The sequence below is a fragment of the Xyrauchen texanus genome, chromosome 25 (genome assembly GCF_025860055.1).
Source record: "Xyrauchen texanus isolate HMW12.3.18 chromosome 25, RBS_HiC_50CHRs, whole genome shotgun sequence".
NCBI classification, from domain to species: Eukaryota; Metazoa; Chordata; class Actinopteri; order Cypriniformes; family Catostomidae; genus Xyrauchen; species Xyrauchen texanus.
In genome coordinates this window covers 27091774-27117586 of record NC_068300.1, presented here as the reverse complement: position 1 = coordinate 27117586, position 25813 = coordinate 27091774, and the positions used below count along the sequence as shown (strand labels likewise).

Below are 25813 nucleotides of genomic sequence, written 5' to 3'. Positions count from 1 at the left end.
TCATTGCAAAGGCGTGGTAAAAAAAAAAAAAAGATACGGAAGGTTTTAGGGGCCGTTCACGCCAAACACGTTTTTACATCCGTCTTAGAATGTCTGAAATCATGCAAGTTCCATAAACTAGAAGACGCGCTTTGCGTTCTTTACTTCAGTTGAGCGCCGAAACCGCGGTCATTTTCATCACATGGGGGAATGGTTGAGGACAACTTGCCCATGTCTTCAGACATTATGGGACAGAATATACGGAACCTCAATAAACGCTGACAGTGGCTGGGGCGATGGTTCGAGCAGGACCGTTAACAGAGAGACGGAGTCTGCAAGTCGTTACACGGATTCACGAAATGCAAACCAGCCACCTCAGAAAACGGACAGTGCTGCTATTTATACGGCTCTGTGGGACTTTGAGGCACGCCACGTCGCGGAGATGTCGTTTAAAGCCGGTGATTTGTTCCAAATTGTGAGTCGTTCTGGAGAATGGTGGACCGCGAGAAAAATAGACTCAAATGCCTGTGTTCTCGCGACCGGTGTTGTTCCATACAATTACCTGGCGCGCGAGGAATCGGAAGAGTCTCAACCGTGAGTGACAAATTAAATTTTTCACGTTTGTTTTGAACAGGAGTATAGCTAAAATTAAAGGAATATTCCGGGTTCGATACAATGTAAACTCAATCTTCAGCATTTATGGCATAATGCGGATTACCACACATACACACACACAAAAATATTTTGATTTGTCCCTCCTAAAATATATATATATATATATATATATATATATATATATATATATATATATATATATATTACACTCACCTAAAGGATTATTAGGAACACCTGTTCAGTTTCTCATTAACGCAATTATCTAACCAACCAATCACATGGCAGTTGCTTCAATGCATTTAGGGGTGTGGTCCTGGCCAAGACAATCTCCTGAACTCCAAACTGAATGTCAGAATGGGAAAGAAAGGTGATTTAAGCAATTTTGAGCGTGGCATGGTTGTTGGTGCCAGACGGGCCGGTCTGAGTATTTCACAATCTGCTCAGTTACTGGGATTTTCACGCACAACCATTTCTAGGGTTTACAAAGAATGGTGTGAAAAGCGAAAAACATCCAGTATGCGGCAGTCCTGTGGGCGAAAATGCCTTGTTGATGCTAGAGGTCAGAGGAGAATGGGCGGACTGATTCAAGCTGATAGAAGAGCAACTTTGCCTGAAATAACGTATCGGTTACCTAACGTAACCTCGGTTCTCTCTAGATGAGGGAACGAGTATTGCGTAAGCTAGCTTACGCTACGGGAAAGATTCATCTTTTCTGAGATATTGAAGCCAAAAAATTATCCTTAATTTTTGTATCCATTGTCAACGCAGTGCGGCAGCTGCAGACCTTGAGCGGGCTAGCTAGCGAGCTCATAGGTTGCTCTGCGGCAACTGCTGCAGCCTATAGACGAGCTTGGGCGAACTCGCATCCAATGAGAGGCGTCCGCGCGCTCACTGCAACAAAGCCCGCCAAAATGGGCGTGACTAGAGTGCATATAAGCGTAGTTCGTAGGCTGGAACCCTGGTTTTCATTGACTGAAGCGAAAAGTCGCTCGTGGCGCGAGCACGGCCGGCTACGCAATACTCGTTCCCTCATCTAGAGAGAACCGAGGTTACGTTAGGTAACCGATACGTTCTCTTACGAGAGGTTCTCTCGTATTGCGTAAGCTAGCTTACGCTACGGGAACCCATTGTCAACGCCGTGCGCGCCAAGCATCCACTGTATGAGCCCCAGGGAATTAAGGGGGGACCCGGGGAGCCCTTATGAGTGGGGAAATAATATTTGGCCGGCAAGAATGCGGGTCATTGATTGTGTAATACATAAGCACATAGTGGGAAGGGAACGACAGAGCGGCGGTGCCGGTCTGTGTGGAATGTGTCCCATCAGTGCAGCTCACCAGGGGAGCTGTAGCGTATTAAACCGCTAGTAGTTTTGCCTGCAGAGCGGGCACTTCCATATTGTAAAATCTGACAAAGGTGGAGGGGGAAGTCCATCCCGCTGCCACACATATGTCGTGAATGGAAATCCCGCTGGACCATGCCCACGAGGATGCCATGCCTCTAGTGGAGTGAGCCCTAATGCCCAACGGGCATGGCAGGTCTTTTGACGCGTATGCAGCAGCAATAGCGTCCACTATCCATCTAGATAGTGTCTGTTTCGAGGCGGCGAGACCTTTGGTGCGCCCTCCGAACGAAACGAAAAGCTGCTCAGAGCGTCTGAAAGCGGCGGAGCGCGCAGTATACAATCTCAGTGCTCTGACCGGGCAAAGGAGATTGGCGTCGCGTTCGCTAACGGGTGCTGGCAGCGCCGATAGGGAAATGACCTGTGCTCTGAAAGGAGTACCGATCACCTTGGGAACATAGCCGTGTCTAGGCTTTAAAATGACCTTGGAGTCACTTGGTCCAAACTCAAGACACGCAGCGCTGACAGACAGCGCGTGAAGGTCTCCCACACGTTTGACTGATGACAGGGCAGTCAGAAAAACGGTTTTGAGTGAAAGGTATTTCAAATCCACGGATTGAAGTGGTTCGAAAGGGGGGCTTTCATAGTTTCGAGAACTATAGAAAGATCCCAGATAGGAACCGATGGGGGCGCGGGGGGTTCATCCTTCTAGCTCCCCTGAGGAAGCGGATGACCAGCTCGTTTTTACCCCATGACTGGCCGTGCAGGGGTTCAGCGAACGCCGCAACGGCCGCCACATACACTTTGAGCGTGGATGGGGATCTGCCCTTATCCAGCAGCTCTTGTAGAAATACGAGCAGCGACGACACCCCACATGTCCGCGGGTCCAGGTCTCGGTCGGTGCACCATTTTGAGAACACAGACCATTTTGACGCATAGAGTCTTCTCGTGGAAGGGGCTCTAGCGTGTATGATGGTGTTTATTACTCCTTCTGGCAGAGCGACGGGTAGTCGTTGATCACCCACGCATGCAGCGCCCAGCGCTCTGGGTGGGGATGCCAAATTGTGCCGCGAGCTTGAGAGAGGAAATCTGCTCTCACTGGGATGGGCCACGGCGCTGTCAGTGACAGCTGCGTAAGCTCCGGGAACCATGTCTGATTCTCCCAACGTGGGGCTATGAGGAGCACCGAGTGACGCGTTTCCCTGATCCTCTGCATTACCTGTGGCAATAGCGAGACGGGAGGGAAGGCGTAAAGCGGGCGTCTGGGCCAGTCCTGGGCCAGCGCGTCCTCGCTTTTCGAGAAAAATATTGGGCAGTGAGAGTTCTCTTTGGACGCAAAGAGGTCTATCTCCGCTCTGCCGAATAGGTGCCATAACGTCTGGACTGTTTGAGCGTGCAGGGACCATTCCCCTGGGGGAATATTGTCTCTGGACAGTCTGTCCGGGCCGTCGTTCAGGTGGCCTGGCACGTGCGTCGCCCTCAGCGAGCGCAGGTGGCACTGGGACCAACTCAGTATGCGTTTCGTCAGATGGAAGAGGTTCCTGGATCTGACACCGCCCTGACGGTTTAGGTAGGATACCACAGATCTGTTGTCCGAACGGACCAGGACGTGGTGACCCTGAATGACCGGGAGAAAGCGCACGAGCGCGTACTCGACCGCTATCATTTCCAGACAATTTATGTGAAGGAGCTTTTCCTGAACTGACCATAGGCCGAAAACCGGAGAGCCCTCGCAGACCGCGCCCCAACCCGTGTTGGACGCGTCTGTCGAGATGACTTTTCGGCGAGATACAGCTCCCATTGTCACTCCCCGCTGATACCATTCGGCCACTGTCCAGGGCTGCAGAGCTGAAATACAGGTCTGAGTCACCTTGATGGGCTGGCGGCCTGTGGCCCAAGCCCGGCGAGACGCGCGGGTGTTTAGCCAATGCTGAAGCGGGCGCATGTGCAGTAAACCCAGCTGAAGTACTGCTGCGGCTGAGGCCATGTAGCCTAGCACTCTCTGAAATTTCTTCAGAGGTGTGAGGCTGTTCATCTGAAATGACGCGGCTAGTCGCTGCACACGGCGCGCGCGCTGTGTAGATAAGCGAGCCGTCATTGCCACTGAGTCTAGTTCTATTCCAAGGAAGGAAATTGCCTGACTGGGCTGTAGTGAGCTCTTGGTCCAATTGACTGCAAGGCCCAAACTGTTCAGATGACTGAGGAGAACTGTCCTGTGAGACAGAAGCTCCGTATGTGATTGTGCCAAAATCAGCCAATCGTCCAAATAGTTCAGAATTCGCAAACCCTGACTCCGCAGGGGTGCGAGCGCCGCGTCCATGCACTTCGTGAAAGTACGGGGTGCTAAGGACAGGCTGAACGGAAGGACGGTGTATTGATAAACCTGGCCGTCGAAGGCGAATCTCAAGAATGGCCTGTGACGGGGATTTATCTGAATCTGAAAGTATGCATTTTTCAGATCGAGAGAAATAAACCAGTCCCCCTGGCGCACATGCGCGAGGAGTTTGCTGGTTGTAAGCATTTTGAACGGTCTTTTTGCAAGCGCTTTGTTCAAAACCCTGAGATCTAATATTGGTCTGAGGCCGCCGTCTTTCTTGGGGACAAGAAAATAACGGCTGTAAAACCCCGACTCGCTCAGGGGAGGCGGCACTCTCTCTATGGCCCTTTTGCACAGAAGGTTTGCTATTTCTGAACGAAGCATGCACGCTGCTTCCGTGTTCAAAGTAGTTTCGAGCCGCGCTCTGAAGCAAGGAGGACGGCGATCGAACTGTAGCAAATAGCCCTGTTTTATTGTGCTTAACACCCATTCGGATATCCCTGGAATATCTTCCCACGCTTTGAAGCGTAATGTTAGAGGGTGAATGGCCAAATCGCTCTGATTGCCGCACACAGCGCGCTGAACAGAATGTGTGAGCGCGCTTACTGTGCTTATGCTGGACTGCTCGCAGACAGCATGGACAGGCTGTTCTGTGAGTGACTTCCCGATTGAGGTGAATGGGGAAAGAGTCACGTCTGTTAAGTGATGCGCAAGCATAGCCACGGGCACGGGACTTACATACAGAGAAGTGTTTGCTGGCCGTGTGACAGAGCGGGCAGAGAATGGGCGCGCGCACGTATTCGTGAGCGCATTTATTGACTCTAACACTCGAGTGGTTCGTAACCGCTTTTGAGTGTGCTCTGATGGGGACACGGAACGTGTAATGCTTGTGTGTAGAGGTGAACACTAGATTGTGGGCACATTTTCTACACATAAGGCTGGTCGTGTGACAGAGCGGCCAGAGAATGGGCGCGCGCACGGATTCGTGGGTGCGTTTATTAACCCTAACACTCGAGCGGGTCGTAACCGCTTTATGTGAGTGTGCTCTGATAGGGACACGGGACGTGTAATGCTTGTGTGTAGGGGTGAACACTGAATCGTGGGCACATTTTCTACACATAAGGCTTTATTTTGGGTCGCCGTGGAAACGGCGTTTGAGTGCAGGCAAGCGGGTAATATCACCGGCTTGTTGGCTGCTGAATCCACCACTGCAGTAGCCTGAGAGAAGGGGACTGACAGGGGGCGTACGGGACTTACATACAGCTGGCCGTGTGACAGAGCGGGCAGAGGAGGGGCGCGCGCAGGGGCTCGTGGGCGTGTTTATTAACTCTAACACTCGAGCGGGTCGTAACCGCTTATGTGAGTGTGCTCTGATAGGGACACGGGATGTGTAATGCTTGTGTGTAGGGGTGAGCACTGGATTGTGGGCACATTTTCTACACATAAGGCATGTTTACTCTTTACAAGATTTCTTTGTGTCGCCGTGAAAACGGCGTTTGAGTGCAGGCAAACAGGTAGTATCACCGGCTTGTTGGCTGCTGAATCCACCACTGCAGTAGCCTGAGAGAAGGGGACTGACAGGGGGCGAAGCTTTGACGGTGGTCCGGCCGTCTCAACAACGCTAGGAGGACTTCGGTTGCTCAGGTTTCAGTACAATCTTAGGCCGAGGCCCGCGGGGGGCGGCGGCTGTCTGAGCGCGATCGAGGGCGGCCGCCCTGTCGACGCTGAGAAGTCTGGCTTGTTGAGCTGGGCGCTGTGAAGAGGCTCGTGCAGGAGGCTGGTCACGTGGGCGGCCTGCAGAGGAGCTAGCGCGACGAGGCAGAAAGAGATTCATGGCTTGGGCTTCAAGAAACGGTCAACAATGCCACTCACCACGGAACCGAAGAGACCAGACAGAGAGAGCGGCGCGTAGTGCGTTCAGCTTCTCCCATGTCGGCTAGTCAGATCTGAAACAGCCTCTGTCTGTAAGACGGCCATGGAATGTAGAGCAGATGCGGCTTGGCCGGCGGCGGTATAGGCGCGGCCAACACAGGCGGAAGTAGTTCTGCAGGCCTTAGACGGGAGCACCAGCTTAGACCGCCATCTCGCGGAGGGCGGGCAAAGGTGCGGCGTGGAGTCTGTTGGGAGCCTGCTCAGGGGGCGGTGACCACTCGAGCCCGAGGCGGTCGACGGCCTGTGTGAGGAGGCGCGTTAGTTCCCCTTCGACTCCGGCGCGGGTCCTGCTGGATTCCTGGGCCGAGGAGGAGGCGTGTGAGCCTGACCACTCCTCGCTGTCCGAAGCCATGATGGAACAGCCCTTATCCTCCGCTTCTTCGTCCGAGATGGCAGCAGAGCAGCCGCTCGGCGGCAACTGCGCGTCCCGGGTGGGCGGGGAGGGTGAAGGCGATGCTCGAGGGAGGGGCTCCGGCGAGGCAATCGCTTCTACCACTGGTTCCGGCAGCCTTTGAGAGCGGCGCTTTTTACTGCGCGGCTGAATGGAAGGCGGCGCGGCGGCTTCGGTCCTGAGCGCTTCGAGTCGAGCCCGCAGGGTCGACATCGGAAGCTCCTCGCAGAGATCGCATCCGCCTTCAGCGAGGGCGAGCTCTGCATGCCCCAGTCCCAGGCAGAGAGCGCAGATGACGTGGCGGTCTCCGGTGCTGAGAGGGGCGCGGCATGAGGCGCAAGTGGAGCGAGGCATCTTTAAAAAGACGCTCGTACTCTTTTGTGAAGTTCATAAGAACTAGCTTGCTTTAAAAAGGATACGTCGCCGGATGGCGTAGCTCGCAGGACGGCTGAAGGTGGCGAAGACGGCCGGCTTCTTCGAGCGCTGTCCACGCTTGCTTGATGCCCCTCGAACGGCGACGCGGCTTCCAGTTCAGAGATGCGAAGAGCTTCGCTGAAGAGATGAAAATCAGGGTTCCAGCCTACGAACTACGCTTATATGCACTCTAGTCACGCCCATTTTGGCGGGCTTTGTTGCAGTGAGCGCGCGGACGCCTCTCATTGGATGCGAGTTCGCCCAAGCTCGTCTATAGGCTGCAGCAGTTGCCGCAGAGCAACCTATGAGCTCGCTAGCTAGCCCGCTCAAGGTCTGCAGCTGCCGCACTGCGTTGACAATGGATACAAAAATTAAGGATAATTTTTTGGCTTCAATATCTCAGAAAAGATTAATCTTTCCCGTAGCGTAAGCTAGCTTACGCAATACGAGAGAACCTCTCGTAAGAGAACCACTCGTTACAACCGAGGTATGCAGCAAAGCATTTGTGAAGCCACAACAGGCACAACCTTGAGGCGGATGGGCTACAACAGCAGAAGACCCCACCGGGTACCACTCATCTCCACTACAAATAGGAAAAAGAGGCTACAATTTGCAAGAGCTCACCAAAATTGGACAGTTGAAGACTGGAAAAATGTTGCCTGGTCTGATGAGTCTCGATTTCTGTTGAGACATTCAGATGGTAGAGTCAGAATTTGGCGTAAACAGAATGAGAACATGGATCCATCATGCCTTGTTACCACTGTGCAGGCTGGTGGTGGTGGTGTAATGGTGTGGGGGATGTTTTCTTGGCACACTTTAGGCCCCTCAGTGCCAATTGGGCATCGTTTAAATGCCACGGCCTACCTGAGCATTGTTTCTGACCATGTCCATCCCTTTATGGCCACCATGTACCCATCCTCTGATGGCTACTTCCAGCAGGATAATGCACCATGTCACAAAGCTCGAATAATTTCAAATTGGTTTCTTGAACATGACAATGAGTTCACTGTACTAAAATGGCCCCCACAGTCACCAGATCTCAACCCAATGGAGCATCTTTGGGATATGGTGGAACGGGAGCTTCGTGCCCTGGATGTGCATCCCACAAATCTCCATCAACTGCAAGATGCTATCCTATCAATATGGGCCAACATTTCTAAAGAATGCTTTCAGCACCTTGTTGAATCAATGCCATGTAGAATTAAGGCAGTTCTGAAGGCGAAAGGGGGTCAAACACAGTATTAGTATGGTGTTCCTAATAATCCTTTAGGTGAGTGTGTATATATATAATTAAGCAAAAATTGAGGCTACAGTGAGGCAACTACAATGGAAGTGAATGCGGCCAATTGTTCGTGGTTTCATGGCAGAAAAGTTTAGTTTATAATTTTATAAAAGCACTTACATTTATTTTAATGTTAAAACTTGTGTATTATTTGAGCTGTAAAGTTTTTTAACCCTTGTGCGACCTTCTGCATTTTTTGTCTTTTTCATTCTTGTTTTTCCCCATCATTTTGGCTATATTTCTGCCAACAGCATACATTTTGCCAAAGGTGTGTATTTTCTGGGGTATTTTGATATTTCAACCTTAGTTCCTATATAATATATTTATAATACACTGTGTACACAAAATAGTTACACTCAGGACCTTCAGGAAAATAAAAATATCCTCATTGAAACCCATAAAAACGGCCAAATATGATCCCAGTCCCATTAAAGCATAAAATCCTGAATTCTATTATATTTTGCTTTCATTCTGGAGCCCTGGCTTCAAAATTGAATTTGTTATTTTTCCCAATGGATGGCAGCATTTTTCTCATGTTTAGACTATGGAGAAAATACAAGCTTTTTTCCTATTTTCTGTTTGCTATATTATAGAGCACTGCAGGCCATTTGAATAAACCATGCAGCTAGAATTGAGTGGGTGTGTTGGTATGGATGTCAGAGTGTGTTTTGTATGTACAGTATCTCACAAAAGTGAGTACACCCCTCACATTTTTGTAAATATTTGATTATATCTTTTCATGTGACAACACTGAAGAAATGACACTTTGCTACAATGTAAAGTAGTGAGTGTACAGCTTGTATAACAGTGTAAATTTGCTGTCCCCTCAAAATAACTCAACACACAGCCATTAATGTCTAAACCGCTGGCAACAAAAGTGAGTACCTCCCTAAGTGAAAATGTCCAAATTGGGCCCAATTAGCCATTTTCCCTCCCTGGTGTCATGTAATTCATTAGTGTTCTCAGGTGTGAATGGGGAGCAGGTGTGTTAAATTTGGTGTCATCGCTCACACTCCCTCATACTGGTCACTGGAAGATCAACATGGCACCTCATGGCAAAGAACTCTCTGAGGATCTGTAAAAAAGTATTTTCTACATAAAGATGGTCTAGGCTATAAGAAGATTGCCAAGACCCTGACACTGAGCTGCAGCATGGTGACCAAGACCATACAGCATTTTAACAGGACAGGTTCCACTCAGAACAGGCCTCGCCATGGTCGACCAAAGAAGTTGACTGCACGTGCTCAGCATCATATCCATATCCTTTGGGAAATAGACATATGAGTGCTGCCAGCATTGCTGCAGAGGTCAGCCTGTCAGTGCTCAGACCATACGCCGCACACTACATCAAATTGGTCTGCATGGCTGTCGTCCCAGAAGGAAGCCTCTTCTAAAGATGATGCACAAACAGTTTGCTGAAGACAAGCAGACTAAGGACATGGATTACTGAAACCATGTCCTGTGGTCTGATGAGACCAAGATAAACTTATTTGGTTCAGATGTTTTCAAGCGTGTGTGGCGGAAACCAGGTGAGGAGTACAAAGACAAGTGTGTCTTGCCTACAGTCAAGCATGGTGGTGGGAGTGTCATGGTCTGGGGCTGCATGAGTGCAGTTTATTGAGGGAACCATGAATGCCAACATGTACTGTGACATACTGAAGCGGAGCATGATCCCCTGCCTTCAGAGACTGGGCCGCAGGGCAGTATTCCAGCATGATAACGACCCCAAACACACCTCCAAGATGACCACTGCCTTGCTAAAGAAGCTGAGTGTGAAGGTGATGGACTGGCCAAGCATGTCTCCAGACCTAAACCCTATTGAGCATCTGTGGGGCATCCTCACCACGGAAGGTGGAGGAGCACAAGTTCTCTAACATCCACCAGCTCCGTGATGTCGTCATGGAGGAGTGGAAGAGGACTCAAGTGCAACAGGTGAAGCTCTGGTGAACTCCATGCCCAAGAGGGTTAAAGCAGTGCTGGAAAATAATGGTGGCCACACCAAATATTGACACTTTGGGCCACATTTGGACATTTTCGCTTTAGACATTAATGGCTGTGTGTTGAGTTATTTTGAGGGGACAGCAAATTTACACTGTTAAACAAGCTGTACACTCACTACTTTACAATGTAGCAAAGTATCATTTCTTCAGTGTTGTCACATGAAAAGTTATAATCAAATATTTACAAAAATGTAAACAATTTAAATGTAAAAATAGTGTGTGTGTGTGTGTGTGTGTGTGTGTGTGTGTGTGTGTGTGTGTGTGTGTGTGTGTGTGTGTGTGTGAGGAAAAACAACAGTGGCATTATATAAACGATTAAAATCCTGGAAATTAATGAATATTTGGTAGTTATGATCAGGGCTGATATTGGTTAAAAAAACTAATTGAAAGTGGAAAATAATATTAATATTATTATGGCAGTTTTGTCCTCTAAAGACCTCTGAGTAACTTTTTTTTTATTGACGCACAAGGGATAAATCGTTATTATTTATGGTCGTTTTAAGGTTTACATGTTGTCATGGTATCGAAGTTGTAAAATTGGCAATAACTTTTCTCAGAAAATGTTAGTACGTGATTTTATCACACTAAAATGGTTGATGTCTTGTGGCTATACTTTTGAAACAGTGAGTATTTTAACGTTTATGGATTGACCCCATTCAATTCCATTGTAAGTGTCTCACTGGAACCCAAGTTTTTGCTTTTTTTTAAAAGAAAATGAGAGACGGGCCTGGGTAGCTCAGTGAGTATTGACGCTGATTACCACCCCTGGAGTCCCAAGTTAGAATCCAGGTCGTGTTGAGTGACTCCAGCCAGGTCTCCTAAGCAACCCAATTGGCCCGGTTGCTAGGGAGGGTAGAGTCACTAGGGGTAACCTCCTCGTGGTCGCTATAATGTAGTTCTCGCTCACGGTGCCGTGGAGAATAGCATGAGCCTCAACAAGCCACATGATAAGATGCACGGATTGACGTTCTCAGACGCAGTTCTCAGAACTGAGATTCGTGTCACTATGCCACCACGAGGACTTAAAATTTTTTTGAGGCAAGTTGAAATTTTACCTGGAATTAGGGCTGCATGATTATGACAAAAATCATAATTGACTTGATAATGTAATTGCAGTTATTCATTTCGATTAAATTACTTTTTGTTAGCAACTGCATGACATATTCATTATGTTGGCTACACATCAAAAACTAGCTGAGAATTGTTACTGAATTGATTTACTGCATAATAAACAAGTGTTTTCATTTTTGTTTACTTTTGGATTAAATTATACATAAAAAGTGTGCAACACAACAATACTAGAATACTAGGTTGTCATTTCTGATATGCTTATAGACTAATTTAAATAGATTCAATCAACACTATTCACTATTATTTAACTGCAGCAGCTGTCATTGTAATCTCGATTATTTTTCCAATCAATCGTCCAGCTCTACCCAGAATACTCCTAAAGTTAGAGCTCCGCCTATTTTGGCATGAAGCTGTGAAGTGCACAAACATAATTTCCTCAGAATTTCTTCCTTAAAGGCAGTGATCATCTCTTGTCTAGAAGCCCTCTACTGCCGATGATATATACACGAGTCAGCGGGCGGAATCTTCACAGGAAGACTTTCCGCTCCCCCTGAGCGTGCATACACCACTGACAGGGTGATGCTCCGCGCACTTACAAGGGCGGTCAAAGAGCTACACACATACATTGAGCATACACGCCAGTTCAGACTGTCTGATCAGCTCTTTATATGCTATGGAGGATGCACAAAAAAGGAATGTCCATCTCCAAGAAAATACTTTCTCACTGGATTACCCTGGTTTATGAGTCACAGGGTAAGACTTGCCCAAATGGTGTTAAAGCACACTCAGCTAGAGGCATGGCCTCCTCATGGGCATGGACGAATGGTGTGTCCTTACAAGACATATGTTTTGCAGTAGGATGGTCCTCTCAAAACACACTTTCAAGGATTTACAACCTAGAAGTAACATTTGTTTAGGCACTTGCTATTCTTTGGCCAAAATATATATACTTATGCTCCTCCCTTTAAGTACGGGCTCCCCATATTTTTACACAACTGCCTGCATTCAGGCCGTTATAATTTACCATAAGTCACAAGCACTTTCATTATAAATAGACTCCCTTCCCGACTGGGTTCATGAAGGTGTTAATTCATACTATATGACTATAGTTCATATATTAATTATGAGTGCCAACATGAGGATCACTCACTGTGGCATACTCATGTCGGCTGCCATCCCACAAGACTGCAGCATCATGTTTCCTTTCGGGGAGGTTATGACGTGTAGTGCAGCATGATGGGATTCTGTTCCCCATATGCATTAATACACGCAATGTCAAGTGTACTGAGTCATAAGGGAATGTCTCGGTTAAATATGTAACATCGGTTCCCTGATACGAAGGAAACGAGACATTGTGAACACTAGCCGCACTACGAGACTCTGAGTTCTTGAGGTACGAGCGATGCACTCCTTGTTCTCAGTCAGAAAATGGTGTTTGTGCACCTGCTTTTATAGCGGACAGGTTTGCATCAAAACAGGCGGAGCTCAAACACCATAGCCAATATTAGAATATTGCCATTATTGTAGAGAGGTTTCAAATAGGTAGTGTAAGAAGGCACACCCATATTTTTATAAAAACACAATGTGTCATTCCCTTCATCTCAGGGAACCAAGGTTACGTACATAACCGAGATGTAATTCTGCCTAGGTGCAGCATTATACATTCTGTGTAAATCCTCCTTTTTTGTGGCATAGCTTATATGCTTAGAAGCTGCTTTTACTTTGCAAAATATCCAGCGAGGGCTGAATAGGTGCACTTGACAAAAGGAAGATGTGATTGACTGTTGTCTATGTGTGAAAGGGAAAAATAATTCTTTAAAATGTGGTATTATGGGAGGATCAATGTTGGGTGCAGTAGGCTTTTTTTTTAAACATCTTTTTGTTGTCATTAATTGTGTGTCACAAGAATATACAGTATATGATCCCAGTAATTATTATATTTCTTTAGGTGGTTCTTTGGAAAGATGAGCCGAGTTGAGGCTTTGAGTCTCCTCATGTCAGCAGAAAATGATGAGGGATCCTTTCTCGTGCGAATCAGTGAGTCTGACTCTGTGGGCCATGTACTCTCAGGTGTGTGCATGTGTGTGCTGTTTTTTTAATAAGTTTATTTAGTATCCTCGAACATCTGATACTATATGCCAAGCAGATGTAAGTCCAGTCCTAATTGTTGAAGAATGCCACATTTTCCTATTTTTTTTTTCAGCCTGAAGGACTTCTGTGAAATTCAATGTATGTCTGATCTATTTCTCATTCTGAACCTATTCTTTCAGTGAAGACAAAGAACAAAATGAAGCACTTCAAAATCTACCAGGCTAGTGGTCTATTCTATTTAAAAGAGTCTCTTAAATTCTCCAGCATATTAGAGGTGGTAAAATACTATCAAACGCATCCATTGGGCTCTTTGGACAAACTGAAGCGACCCTGCATTCAGGTAAGATAGAGTCTAGCTTGCTCACTCTCTTTTTCTGCTACTTATGAGAATCTCCAGTCTTGCTCATTCTCCTCTCCTCTGCTTGTTGACATCTTTGCCTTCTCTCATTCTCTTTCATTTCTGTCAACTGGGGAAGTGGTTTATACTGTTGCTTCATTTTTATGAGAACACGAGTTTCCTTTTTAATGTGCGTGACCATTTGCATTAAATACTGTACAGATTTGGATTAATGTCATCTATGTAGGAAAAAAAAAGAAAACATAGTTAAGCAATATCCAGGTCAGTCTAATCATGAATACGTCCCCGTAGCAACTTTTTGCCTGCATCATCAAAAAGTCATTTTCATGCTGTTCTCACGATTCTTTCACAGGCTCGACAGTATTCAGGTTTATCACTTGTTTAACCACAATATTTTTTATATTAATATACTTATAAATATAAGTTTAATTACATTATTCTATCGTATAAATATTTTAGATCCCCTAACCCAACACCTTTCCTAAACCTAACCACTTATAAACAATATAAACATGTTCCAGGCAGGTGTAGTCACAATAAATGTATATATATTACAAAATATAATATATACAGTATATATATATGCATCTGTAACTGAAAACTATCGAGTCGTGCTGTATTCAGGCAACTTGGTGTCAGTGTAAGCCATACTTTGACATATTTCATAAAATTACTGAGTGTACCGTTAACATCTTTGACGTCAAATCAGACGTAATGTAAGATAATTGGTCAGTTTGTGCATTTCTTCTCAGCAAAAATAGTTAAAAAAAAAAAAAAAAAAAAAGACAACAAATCACTGTGTTCAGTTTGTAAAAAGTACTTATTTGTCACCAAACGAAATCTGCAGATATTACAGTGAACAAATCTTTTTGGTGAATTGATTCAAACATCCTGATTCACTTGAAATAAATCTAAATACCCACCACTATTTGGAATGCTGCAAATACAGACAAGACAAGTAGAGTAGTGAAAACAGTGAAGCATCCCAGTGGTATTATACTGTATATCAGCACTCTTGGAATGTCACTTGGCCACTCAGATTCAAGAACTGGAACTACAGTAACTGTTGTATAATGCCTGATATCTGATTATTCATAAAGAATCTTTATTTAAAACACAGTAAATTGGAAACGTGTTTATAATTCTCATATGTATATAGTTTTACATCACCTTCCTGACACTCCTGACTCACCTTTCTGGCTGTAGAAAAAGCCTCTGCTGCAGGATCTGTCACACACCACGGTTGATGAGTGGGAACTGCCTAAAGAAGAATTTACTCTTGAAGAAGAGCTTGGCAGTGGCCACTTTGCTGATGTTTACCGTGGCAAGTGGAAAAATAACATCAACGTGGCCATCAAAATCCTCAAGAACAATGGTGAGCTTATAGCTAGAGGTGGATAATAGGGTGCACACTGAACCTAATTCTCATTCTAACAGTAACAGTACATTTCTATGGAAGCGTGCAATTCAGATATATTTCCAAGTTAACTTTTAAAGGAATATTGCAGGTTCAATACATGTTAAACTCAATTGACAGCATTTCTGGCATAATATTGATTACCACAAAAAAATATTTTCAACTCATCCCTTCTTTTCTTTTAAAAAAGATTTAGGTTACAGAGAGGCGCTCACAATGGGAGTTAATTGGGCAACTTACAGCACTTAATTCTTCTGTTAAAACTCATGTATTATTTAAGTTGTACATTTCTTTAAATTGTCATTTTTACAGTCATTTTAGGTTAGAGCGTTGCGTCGGCAAAGCAATCAATATGCTAAATTCGCTATAATTTTACACAGAAAAGGTTGGAAAGCGAAATTCTAAAACTAAAATAATTTTAACATACATATCTTGTGGCTATATTTTAAAAAAAGTGAGCATTTATGTGTTTATTGATTAGCCCCCATAGAGTTCCATTATAAGTGCCTCACTGGAACCCAGATTTTTGCTATTTAATTTTTTTAAAGAAAAGGAGGGATGATCGTGGAAATCAACATTATGCTATAAATGCTGTCGATTGAGCTTAACTTGTTTTTTTACCCAGAAAATTCCTTCAAGTCAGCAGTTGAGCATGTCTTTTTTTTCCAAATAGAAATTCCAAGTTTGACTGAACAAAAATGTGAAAATATAGGTATTTGACATCTGTGTCTCATAAGAAAGTAAGAAAGTTTGTGAAGCCTTTAGTTATTAAAATCTACAGCCTGATCTTTGATTTGTTCTGATGTCAGTGAAGGAGCAGTAAAGGAAGGTTTCATTAAATAACTAAAACTCACATCATATTAAACACTTTGAGTCAACAGTCTGTGCTGGGAAAAAGTTTGACCTGCCCTATAGGCAGTGCTGCGTAATGGATTACATGTAATTGAGATTATGTAATCAGATTACAAAAGGAAGTACTTTTAATTGGATTAAATTACAGTTTAAAATACTTGTAATCTTACTTTTTGATAGATTACATGATTACGTATTAACAAGGTAACAGCAGTAAACTGTTAACAATTGATCATTTTCATATCAGTATCATCATATTCTTATCTCATAGCGCTCTCACAGATGAACAATAGTCTCACAGATGAACATTGAGCATGTGCTTCATTTACATTACAGCAATAAGATATTCACCTCAGCTAAGGAATAGGTGATGGACTATTACTAAGTAGTAAGGGTTAAAAATATGTGTGTCAGAGTTTTGAGCTCTTAGCTTTGACCTAGCAATGTCATTGCTGTTGATTTCGGGTTAATTACAGTTTGTTCATGTAATGTTTTGTAACAAGGTTAAAATGGGAAAGGAGGAGACGGGAACCGGCTGAACAGTCAAAGTAATATTTAATAAAACAAAAAGAGCAAAACACAAAGGGTCATAAAACTGCAGCTGCGTGTGGCTCTCTCTCTCTCTAACTGCCGCATCCCACTGCATTTATCCCTCTCCTCGGCCGCTTAGCCCGATTGGGGGCTGGGCATGCATAGTCACAGCCCAGCCCCGCCCTCCTCCTCGTCACATGTTTTTAATGTTTTATGTACTTAAAATTAACTAGATTGTTTTTTATATATATTATTTCTTACGCTCTTAATTAAACTTGACACAATTGTTTCTTATGTGAATATTCTTATGTGAATATTTTAAAAAATTTTGGAATAGATGATGGACTATCAGTAAGCATTAAGGGTTAAAAGTGCTTCAGTGTTTTTAGATGAAAGCTTTGACCTAAAAAACTTAATTTCTGTTGATTTTATGGTCATTCATTTTCATTCATTTAATGATCGCTTTATATTGATCTTATGGTCATTAATGATCGTAATGCTGCTATTGTTTTATGCACTTAAAATGAACTTGATGCCACAGAGTTTTGAAATGTAAACTTTTGCCATGCTCTGTCATTGCTGTTATATATATTGCTGTTATTTAGTGATTGTTTTTCATTAATGTAATGTTTAATGCACTTTTTAAAAATGTCATACATTTTCTTACTTTTTGTACTTTTATGTTAAAATGATTATCCTACTCAAATGCATGTGAGATAAAAAATAATTAGGTTGAAAGTAATCCAAAAGTAATCAGAATAGATTACACTAAAAATATAATCTATGACATCATGTTACTGATTGCATTTCTTATAACAAGAGGTCTTTTGATGCCTCATATGAAAAGAGTTATTATTAAACAGAAAGCTGGAAAGAGTTACAGAACATTACTGCTGTAAATATAGTTGCTTTCATAAATCTTATGTCAGAAAATGGTACAGACATGCAAATAAATTCTACACCTTTGTTTGAACCACCATTTCCCAGGAGTGTATGTCTAAGTAAAACCTTTTCATAAGCAAGAAACGGAGGACTCTGTTCTTATAAAAGTGTTTTTGACCACCTGCTTTGCTTGCAGCCTCAGGACATGAATACCCAACAATTTTTACAACCAGCAATTTTGGATTGTACATTGCATATAAAGCATTACTGGTGGCTGCCAGGTATATGTGAGCTGAAGCTGAACAAAATGTGGGTCATGCAGAGTGGCATTGATCCTAAACACATTACACTAGTAAATCTACAACTGAATGGCTGAGCAGAAAAAAAAATGCATTTTAATTGCTTATTCAAAACCCTGACTTTAACTGGAATGTTGTGGGTTGGTTCACAAGGTGGAATTAATACAGGGCAACAGATAATTATAAGAGCTTGAATACTTCCTTACCACAGTATGACTATTACAAGCACTTTTTTGCCTACTGTTTCATAAATGTCCTCCTCAATTGATGTAATACTTTTTGCACACAATATAGTGGGTAAGTGTGCATATTTTGATGTTTCCTGCTTAATTTGTATTCTTCCTGTACATTTCCTATCAATAACTTGTCATGCATTACCAATGTAATTTACCCCAAATTTGGAGTTGTTTAAATAGCAGGAGTTTGATGGCCCTCTTTGAGACTCCTGTTTGATTAGAGTGACAGTCATGAAACTTAATCAAAGTCTCTTCCTGGAACTGTCATAACCTGTGTTTTCTTTGTCTCTCTCTAACACAGATAGTTTTAAGCAGAAAGATTTTCAAATGGAGGTCCAAATTATGAAACGATTGCGTCACAGGCACCTAATTGCTCTCTTTGCCATCTGCACTTCCTCTACGCCATATTACATCATCACTGAACTCATGGAAAAGGGCAACCTGCTCAACTTCCTCAGAAGTTAGTCACTGTCCTCAAAAGTCTGTCTCGTTTCGAAGGCTGCAGTATACCGAGTGTCCTCTTTTATTCAAATCTCGTTTTACGAGACGGTCTTCGTAGGACAAACGGAACGTAATGCTATGACAGAACGCCACACTGCGCGAGCGCTTTGAGAAGGGAACAAAGTCCCTTTAGAAGGGAATGTATGGGGTAAATTTGAGGAGAGTTATAAAGATGTAAAGATACATTTTACAGGTGTAGTCTGCACCCATTTACTGAGGTACTTCAACTTGGGAATGAACATTCCTTGCGTTTGAATATCATATATTTACAGGCAAATTGGCTTCATTTTGTATTTATTTATTTATTTTACCATTCAGTTGAGTGGGTTGTGAGTACAAACGAAGGATACACCACAAGCATCCCCCGAAGGCTGCGTTTGGAGTGACAGCCTCGATGACGTATGCGGCCGACAAATGCGACCTCCGGAGGACGCATCCTTCCAAACGAGACACAGCCATAGTAGCACTGTACAATAAGTTTCCATTCGTTAAAATTAGTTAATGCATTAGGTATCATGAGCAAACAATAAACATATTATTTACAGCATTTATTAATCTATGTTAATATTAGTTAATAAAAATACAGTTGTTCATTGTTAGTTCATACTAGTTCAAAATGCATTAACTAATAAAACGTGTATTACTTTATGTTGAAACTAACATAAGCTAAGATGCATAAATGCTCTAAAAGTAATATTCATTGTTAGTTCCTGTCAACTAATGTTAACAAAAGGAACGTTATTGTAAAGTGTAACCAAATTCATATTTATTTCATCTTAAAGGTGGTGTTTTTTCTAACATAATTCCAACTCCCCCTGGCTGCATCTGATTGGATGAACAGTTAGCCCCACCCCAAACTCATGCCATTGGTTGAACCAGTGTTGTTATGCTCAAACAAACAACAATGTTTTGAAAGTACCACAAAGCCACTTTGTGTTCTCTTTTCAGGGAAATCAACCTATAAATGGGTTACTTTTATATTTCATTCTGCATATTAAACTGGGATTGGAGCATTTATTTCAACATAAAAAATTACACACTAAACCTTTACATTTTGATGAACTTATTGCACTAATATAAAGCACATTTTTCTTGTGTATATGTGAGTGTGCTTATTATGTCTTCCTCTCTCACTCTATATATATATTTATATTTCTCTACCCACTATTCAGGTTCTGAGGGTGGGGCATTGGACCTGTTGTCTCTGATAGACATAGCAGCTCAAGTGGCAGATGGGATGGCATATCTAGAGGCTAATAAAAGTATTCATAGAGATCTTGCTGCAAGAAATGTTCTAGTTGGAGAGGGATGTTTATGCAAAGTTGCTGACTTTGGCCTAGCTCGAATCATTAAGGTGAGTGGACATTTAATTTTTGGAACTTCAAAAATCTTCATCCCTCATATAGTAGCACTGCACAAAAATTGCATTCTTATGTATACTGTTGAAAATGATGCCCTCTATCATTATATTCGCATATAATTATATTTAGCTCTTTTTACCATGTGCAAGTGGTGTCCTCCAAGCATTGTCCTCCTGCATGGGTTTTATTTTTATTTTAGTTAAAAAATACCCTCTCTCATCTTTTACTCACCCTCATGCCATCTAATATGTGTATGAATTATATATCAATATTCTTCTGCTTAACACAAATGCAGATTTTTAAAAGAATATTTCAGAATATATCCATATCTTCAGAAGTGATATGATAGATGTGGATAAAAAACAGATAAATATTTATTAGTAAAAAATGATTAACTAAATATTGATCTGTTTTTCACCCACACCTATCATATAACTTCTGAAGATATGGATTTAACCACTGGAGTTATATGGATTACTTTTATGCTGCCTTTATGTCTTTTTGGAGCTTCAAAATTGTTTCAATTGTATGGACCTACAGAGTGCATTGAAAGGCACTTTGGGGAGGGGACCCCATTTAAAGAGTAGTTCCAAACATAAGTAAGAAAATAAATCTTGTCACAAAGGGCCCTTCCACTAGACTGTTAGCAAAGGGTACATTCATACAGTAATGCCACTCTCAATGTTCCCTTAAGAGTACCCACTTCAAGGGCTCTGCACTTCAAAGTGATTAGGACATAGGTATGATCAGTTTCAACTGAAATTTGCCCTCTGTGTAAAACAATAAACATGTAATTACAAAATTTACCAATTAATTTTTAGCGAAGTTGTACTTCCAGTGGCTGCTAGTCAGCAATAGATACTTTACGTCTGGCCTAAATAACTTCAAGACAACTTGAACTTGGACTATTAAGTTACTCCAAGTTAACAAACAGCCTCTATAGCCTATCTGTATGGTTACATAATAGTTAAAGCAATACAGGTAACATAAAAATTCAATCTCAGAAATTATTAACATTATCTAAGGTATTATCAAGGTTTTAATGTTGGGTAAAATGTGCTGACTACCACCCCTGGAGTCGCTTTTCACAAAATCACTTTGATGCAAGTATGAAACTTCTCACTTTAATGCTTATATACTTGGTGAATGTAGTACAGTACTTCATGCTACATGTAATTTTTTATTTAATTAATAGCACTGAATTAATGCATCACTAAAAATAATTGTTTTGTGATGCCTCTGTGAAAGTGTTGTGAATGTACGTTAGGGTTAAGAATATAGTAGATACTATATGTCCTGCTGAGAAAAGTGTGCTATATGCTCAGATTTACCTCTATTATAATACATTCTTGGCTATTTCTTGGCAGAAAAAATATCCCACCTATATTTTAACACATTTGTTATGGTAGCGAAACATGCCATAAGCTATTTTCTGCCTGGGCAGTGCAACCCACACTTTAACACATTTATTTAAGTATTTCCTGCTGACAAGAAATGCTGCTCATTTCTATTTATGGGTATTATGGTAGCCTATCCTGAGAGAGAAGCACATTTTGTCAATGTTGTCAATTTAATTTTCATCACTTTGTTGGAGCTATTGGTGCAAGCAAAAGCGTACTCACTCAGAAAACATATAGATAAAGAAACAGTGCTGTACAATATCATCAAATCCTTAGTCTCCAAGAAACCTGTCCACATGGAATTCAATTAGTGCATTGTATAGAAAGTTTTTCTGGTTCTTGGGTTTTCAGCTATCAGCCACTAGCAAAATATAGCCACGTGGTCTCAAGTTCTCAAACACTCACACAAGTTGCACAAAGCACACAGCCGCTGACTACCACACCTGGAGTCTCAAGTTCGAATCTGGGGCATGCTGAGTGACTCCAGTCAGGCTTCCTAAGCAACCTATTGGCCCGGTTGCTAGGGTGGGTAGAGTCACGTTGGGTTAACCTCATTGTGGTCGCTGTAATGTGAATGTAAAACCAAATCTAGGGCAAGCCACATCGGTTAAATCTATAATAATATCAACAAAAATCATAATAATTGCATGAATTCTTTCCTCAAAATAAAAATGGTTTTATACTGTTTCTGTTTCCAGTTTTAAATTGAATCAATAGTCAGCTTTAGCAGGTTCCTACACATTCATACATGCAAAAATAAATACAAAAAGCTTTACATTTTGTGAGTTAAATAATAAAAAATCAGCACTTCAGTAAAAATAGTCTGACTGATATGCAGCCACTCAATCACATTTGGAGGATTTTACATCCCCATGCCGGGGAGGGGGGTGCTTTGCGTTGCTTCAGGCCATCGGGCCTCATGAACGGCGGTCTTCTCTTGACCCCATCCCTCCTCCTTCCCGGGTTTTGGCACCAATGTAAGGCAGTTAAAGGGAAAGGAGGAGGTGAGAACCGGCTTAACAATATAAATAATATTACATTTTTAATATTTAACAGGGTAGCTGCCCATAATTCTCTCTCTCTCTCGAACTGTCGTCACCGGCCACCTTTATCCCTCGTGTGCCCATCAGGCAGATTGGGGACCAGGCGTGCATCATTCCAGCCTGGCACCGCCCCCCTCCGCTCTACAATGATATACTGTATATATGACTCCCAAGTTGCTGGAGCTCTCTCTCTCTCTCTCTCTCTCTCTCTCTCTCTCTCTCTCTCTCTCTCCCTCTCTCTCTCAATTTGATTCAATTCAAGTGAGCTTTATTGGCATGACCGTATACAATGTACAATTTTGCCAAAGCATTGAGTAATAAACATATTTCAAATATTTAAAAAAAATCACACAAAAATACATGTATATTCAGTAAATAAATAATAATGATAATAAAATACAAATGACAAAGTAAAATACAGAGAGCAATGAGGAAGGGAGGAAAAAATTTAAATTAAAATAGCAGTTTGAATAGAGCTGTAATATGATGAGGGGTCAAGTCTCTCCTCCTCATATGATAACAGGAGGACACATACTGCACTGCCAGCTGAACATTCTATTTTCTCTCCCATAAGATATGAAAGTTTGTCTAAATCAATTATGTCCTGGAATTCAGGTAGAATATGAGCTATTTGTGTAAAGTGTGTGTTTCTAATGGTCTCATATTTACTTCAGTGAGTGAGGAAGTGCAGCTCATCCTCCACGACTCCTTCAGTGCAGTGTGAACACTCTCTCTCTCTCTCACACTCTTATTTAAAATTTTGTGCTGCTGTATCCTCGGCTGATATTCAGTCTCCTTCTATTTTCCCCTTTCTTTCACCTCCTCAGTCTGTTTCAGCTCTTCTCACTTCCCTTACGACTCAGTACACTTGACTTTTCATAACTACGCATATGGGAGTGCCATCTCACACAACATAGTTGAAACCTCTCTACAATAACGGCTATATTCTAATATTGGCTATGGTGTTTGAACATCGCCTGTTTTGGCGCGAAACTATCTGCTATAAAAATAGGTGCACAGGCACCATTTCCTAAGAATTCCTTCCTTCAAGACAGTGATCATCTCTTGTCTAGAAGCCCTCTACCCTTCGCTGTCGATATACGTGAGTCAGCAGGTGGAATCTTCATGGCAGCGAGAACTGAGTAAAGATACTCATGATGGTCGCCGTTCCACAAGACTGCGCCACAATGTTTCCACTCTGGGAAGTTATATCGTGTAGTGCGGCATGATGGGATTCTGTTCCCCATAAGCGTAGCTACTCAAGACTCAGAGTTCTTGAGGCAGGAGCAATGCGCTCCTTGTTCTCAGTCAGAAATTCTGAGGAAATGGTGTCTGTGCACCTTTTTTATAGCGGACAGTTTCGTGCCAAAACAGGCGGGGCTCAAACACCATAGCCAATATTAGAATATTGGCGTTATTGTAGATAGGTTTCAACTAGGTAGTGTAAGAAGGCACTCCCATATGTGTAGCTACACAATGTCTTGTTCCCTTCATGTCAGGGAACCGAGGTTACATACGTAATCGAGACGTTCTGCAGGCACTGTTTGTGGTTTCTTTCCTGGAAACTAGACTGACATACAGTATAATCAAACAAAGGATGTAACAACACCTTTCATCCACTTCTAGTATTGCATCCTGGTGATTATGAAATTACTCTTGAATTTGTTTAGCAATGCATGTGGGACATTCTCATCCTGCATCATGGAAATATCAGGAGGTAACTGTGTTTGCATGATGGACTAAGTCCTGTGAAATGGATTCATATTTCGTTTCCGTATTCTTAAGCAGGAAAATAATCAAACCTAATTAACTTTTTGTACTTTTAATAAACTTCATTACTGGTGAGGGAGAGAACTTTTAACATGAGACTTCATTTGTTAGCATTAGGTAGTGGTAGGTCCAATTTATGAGATTAAATAGTGGCTAAGCAGACCCTCCATCTTTCATAGGTTTATACAGATGCCTGTGATGTATCTGCTCAATTTATAGTTTCACAATTGTCACAGTACTTTTTGGAACTCTTAATCTATGTCTTCATTCATGTCTAGGAGCCTATTTATATATCAGATGAGAGGAAAATGCCATATAAGTGGACCGCCCCAGAAGCTATCAGTCATGGCTATTTCTCAGATAAATCTGATGTCTGGTCATTTGGCATTCTGGTTCATGAAATTCTCACCTATGGAGGAACACCTTATCCAGGTCAAATTTCATGATGTTTATTATTGTATGTGTTATGTTTTTGTTTAGTTTTTTCAATTTGAGACTACTGAGAAAACAATTACTTTAATGGTCCAGGAATTGTAAGATAAATGGACAGATCTAGGTTAAATATTTGATTGAAGTTTTATATAATTTGTTATAGGTTTTTCATCAAAGGAGGTGTTTATTGAGATCACCGAACACAACTATAGAATGCCTGCCCCATACAAATGTCCACAAGGCATTTATGACATCATGCTATCTTGCTGGAGTGCACAGCCAAAAGACCGTCCAACTTTTAAGGACCTGAGGCAAAACCTAGAAGTCATCAGCCGCTACAGTGACTTGGACTGATTCTGCAGTTTGATTTTACACCTTGTGAACAGACCGCTTCAGGGAAACTTGGAACATGGATCATGGAACAATTCTTAAAGACAGAGGAACTATCTTTGATATGTAGATTTGTATATGCATATATATATATATATATATATATATATATATATATATATATATATATATATATATATATATATACATATATATATATACGGAAAGTATTCACAGCATTTCACTTATTCCAATATTGATTAAATTCATTATTTTCCTCAAAATTCTACAAACAATACCCCATAATGACAACGTGAAAGAAGTTTGTTTGAAATCTTTGCAAATTTATTAAAAATAAAAAACGAGAAAATCACATGTACATAAGTATTCACAGCCTTTGTCATGACACTCAAAATTGAGCTCAGGTGCATCCTGTTTCCACTGATCATCCTTGAGATTTTTCTACAACTTGATTGGAGTCCACCTGTGGTAAAGTCAGTGGATTGGACATGATTTGGAAAGGAACGCTATATAAGGTGCACAAACCAAACCAAGCCATGAAGTCCAAGGAATTGTCTGTAGACCTCAGAGACAGGATTGTATCGAGGGACAGATCTGGAGAAGGGTACAGAAACATTTTTGCAGCATTGAAGGTCCCAATGAGCACAGTGGCCTCCATCCATAAATGGAAGAAGTTTGGAACCACCAGGACTCTTCTTAGAGCTAACTGGCCGGCCAAACCAAGCAATCGGGGGAGAAGGGCCATAGTCAGGGAGCTGACCAAGAACCCGATAGAGCTCCAGCATTTCTCTGTGGAGAGAGGAGAAACTTCCAGAAGAACAACCAGCAGCACTCCACCAATCAGGACTGTATGGTAGAGTGGCCAGACGGAATCCACTCCTCAGTAAAAGGCACATGACAGCCTGCCTGGAGTTTGCCAAAAGGCACCTGAAGGACTCAGACCATGAGA

The 25813-nt window shown here is 42.4% G+C and overlaps 1 protein-coding gene across 1 annotated transcript; it reads left to right on the top strand.

Annotated features, from left to right (window-relative positions):
• Positions 1 to 164: 164 nt before the first annotated feature.
• LOC127619338 (protein-tyrosine kinase 6-like) lies at positions 165 to 24903 on the top strand. Its single transcript, XM_052092222.1, has 8 exons — positions 165 to 573; positions 13289 to 13410; positions 13611 to 13771; positions 14996 to 15164; positions 18308 to 18466; positions 19680 to 19861; positions 24360 to 24513; positions 24677 to 24903. The coding sequence occupies exons 1-8, from the start codon at positions 182 to 184 to the stop codon at positions 24865 to 24867; spliced, it is 1530 nt and encodes a 509-aa protein (XP_051948182.1). The 5' UTR covers positions 165 to 181; the 3' UTR covers positions 24868 to 24903.
• Positions 24904 to 25813: the final 910 nt, after the last annotated feature.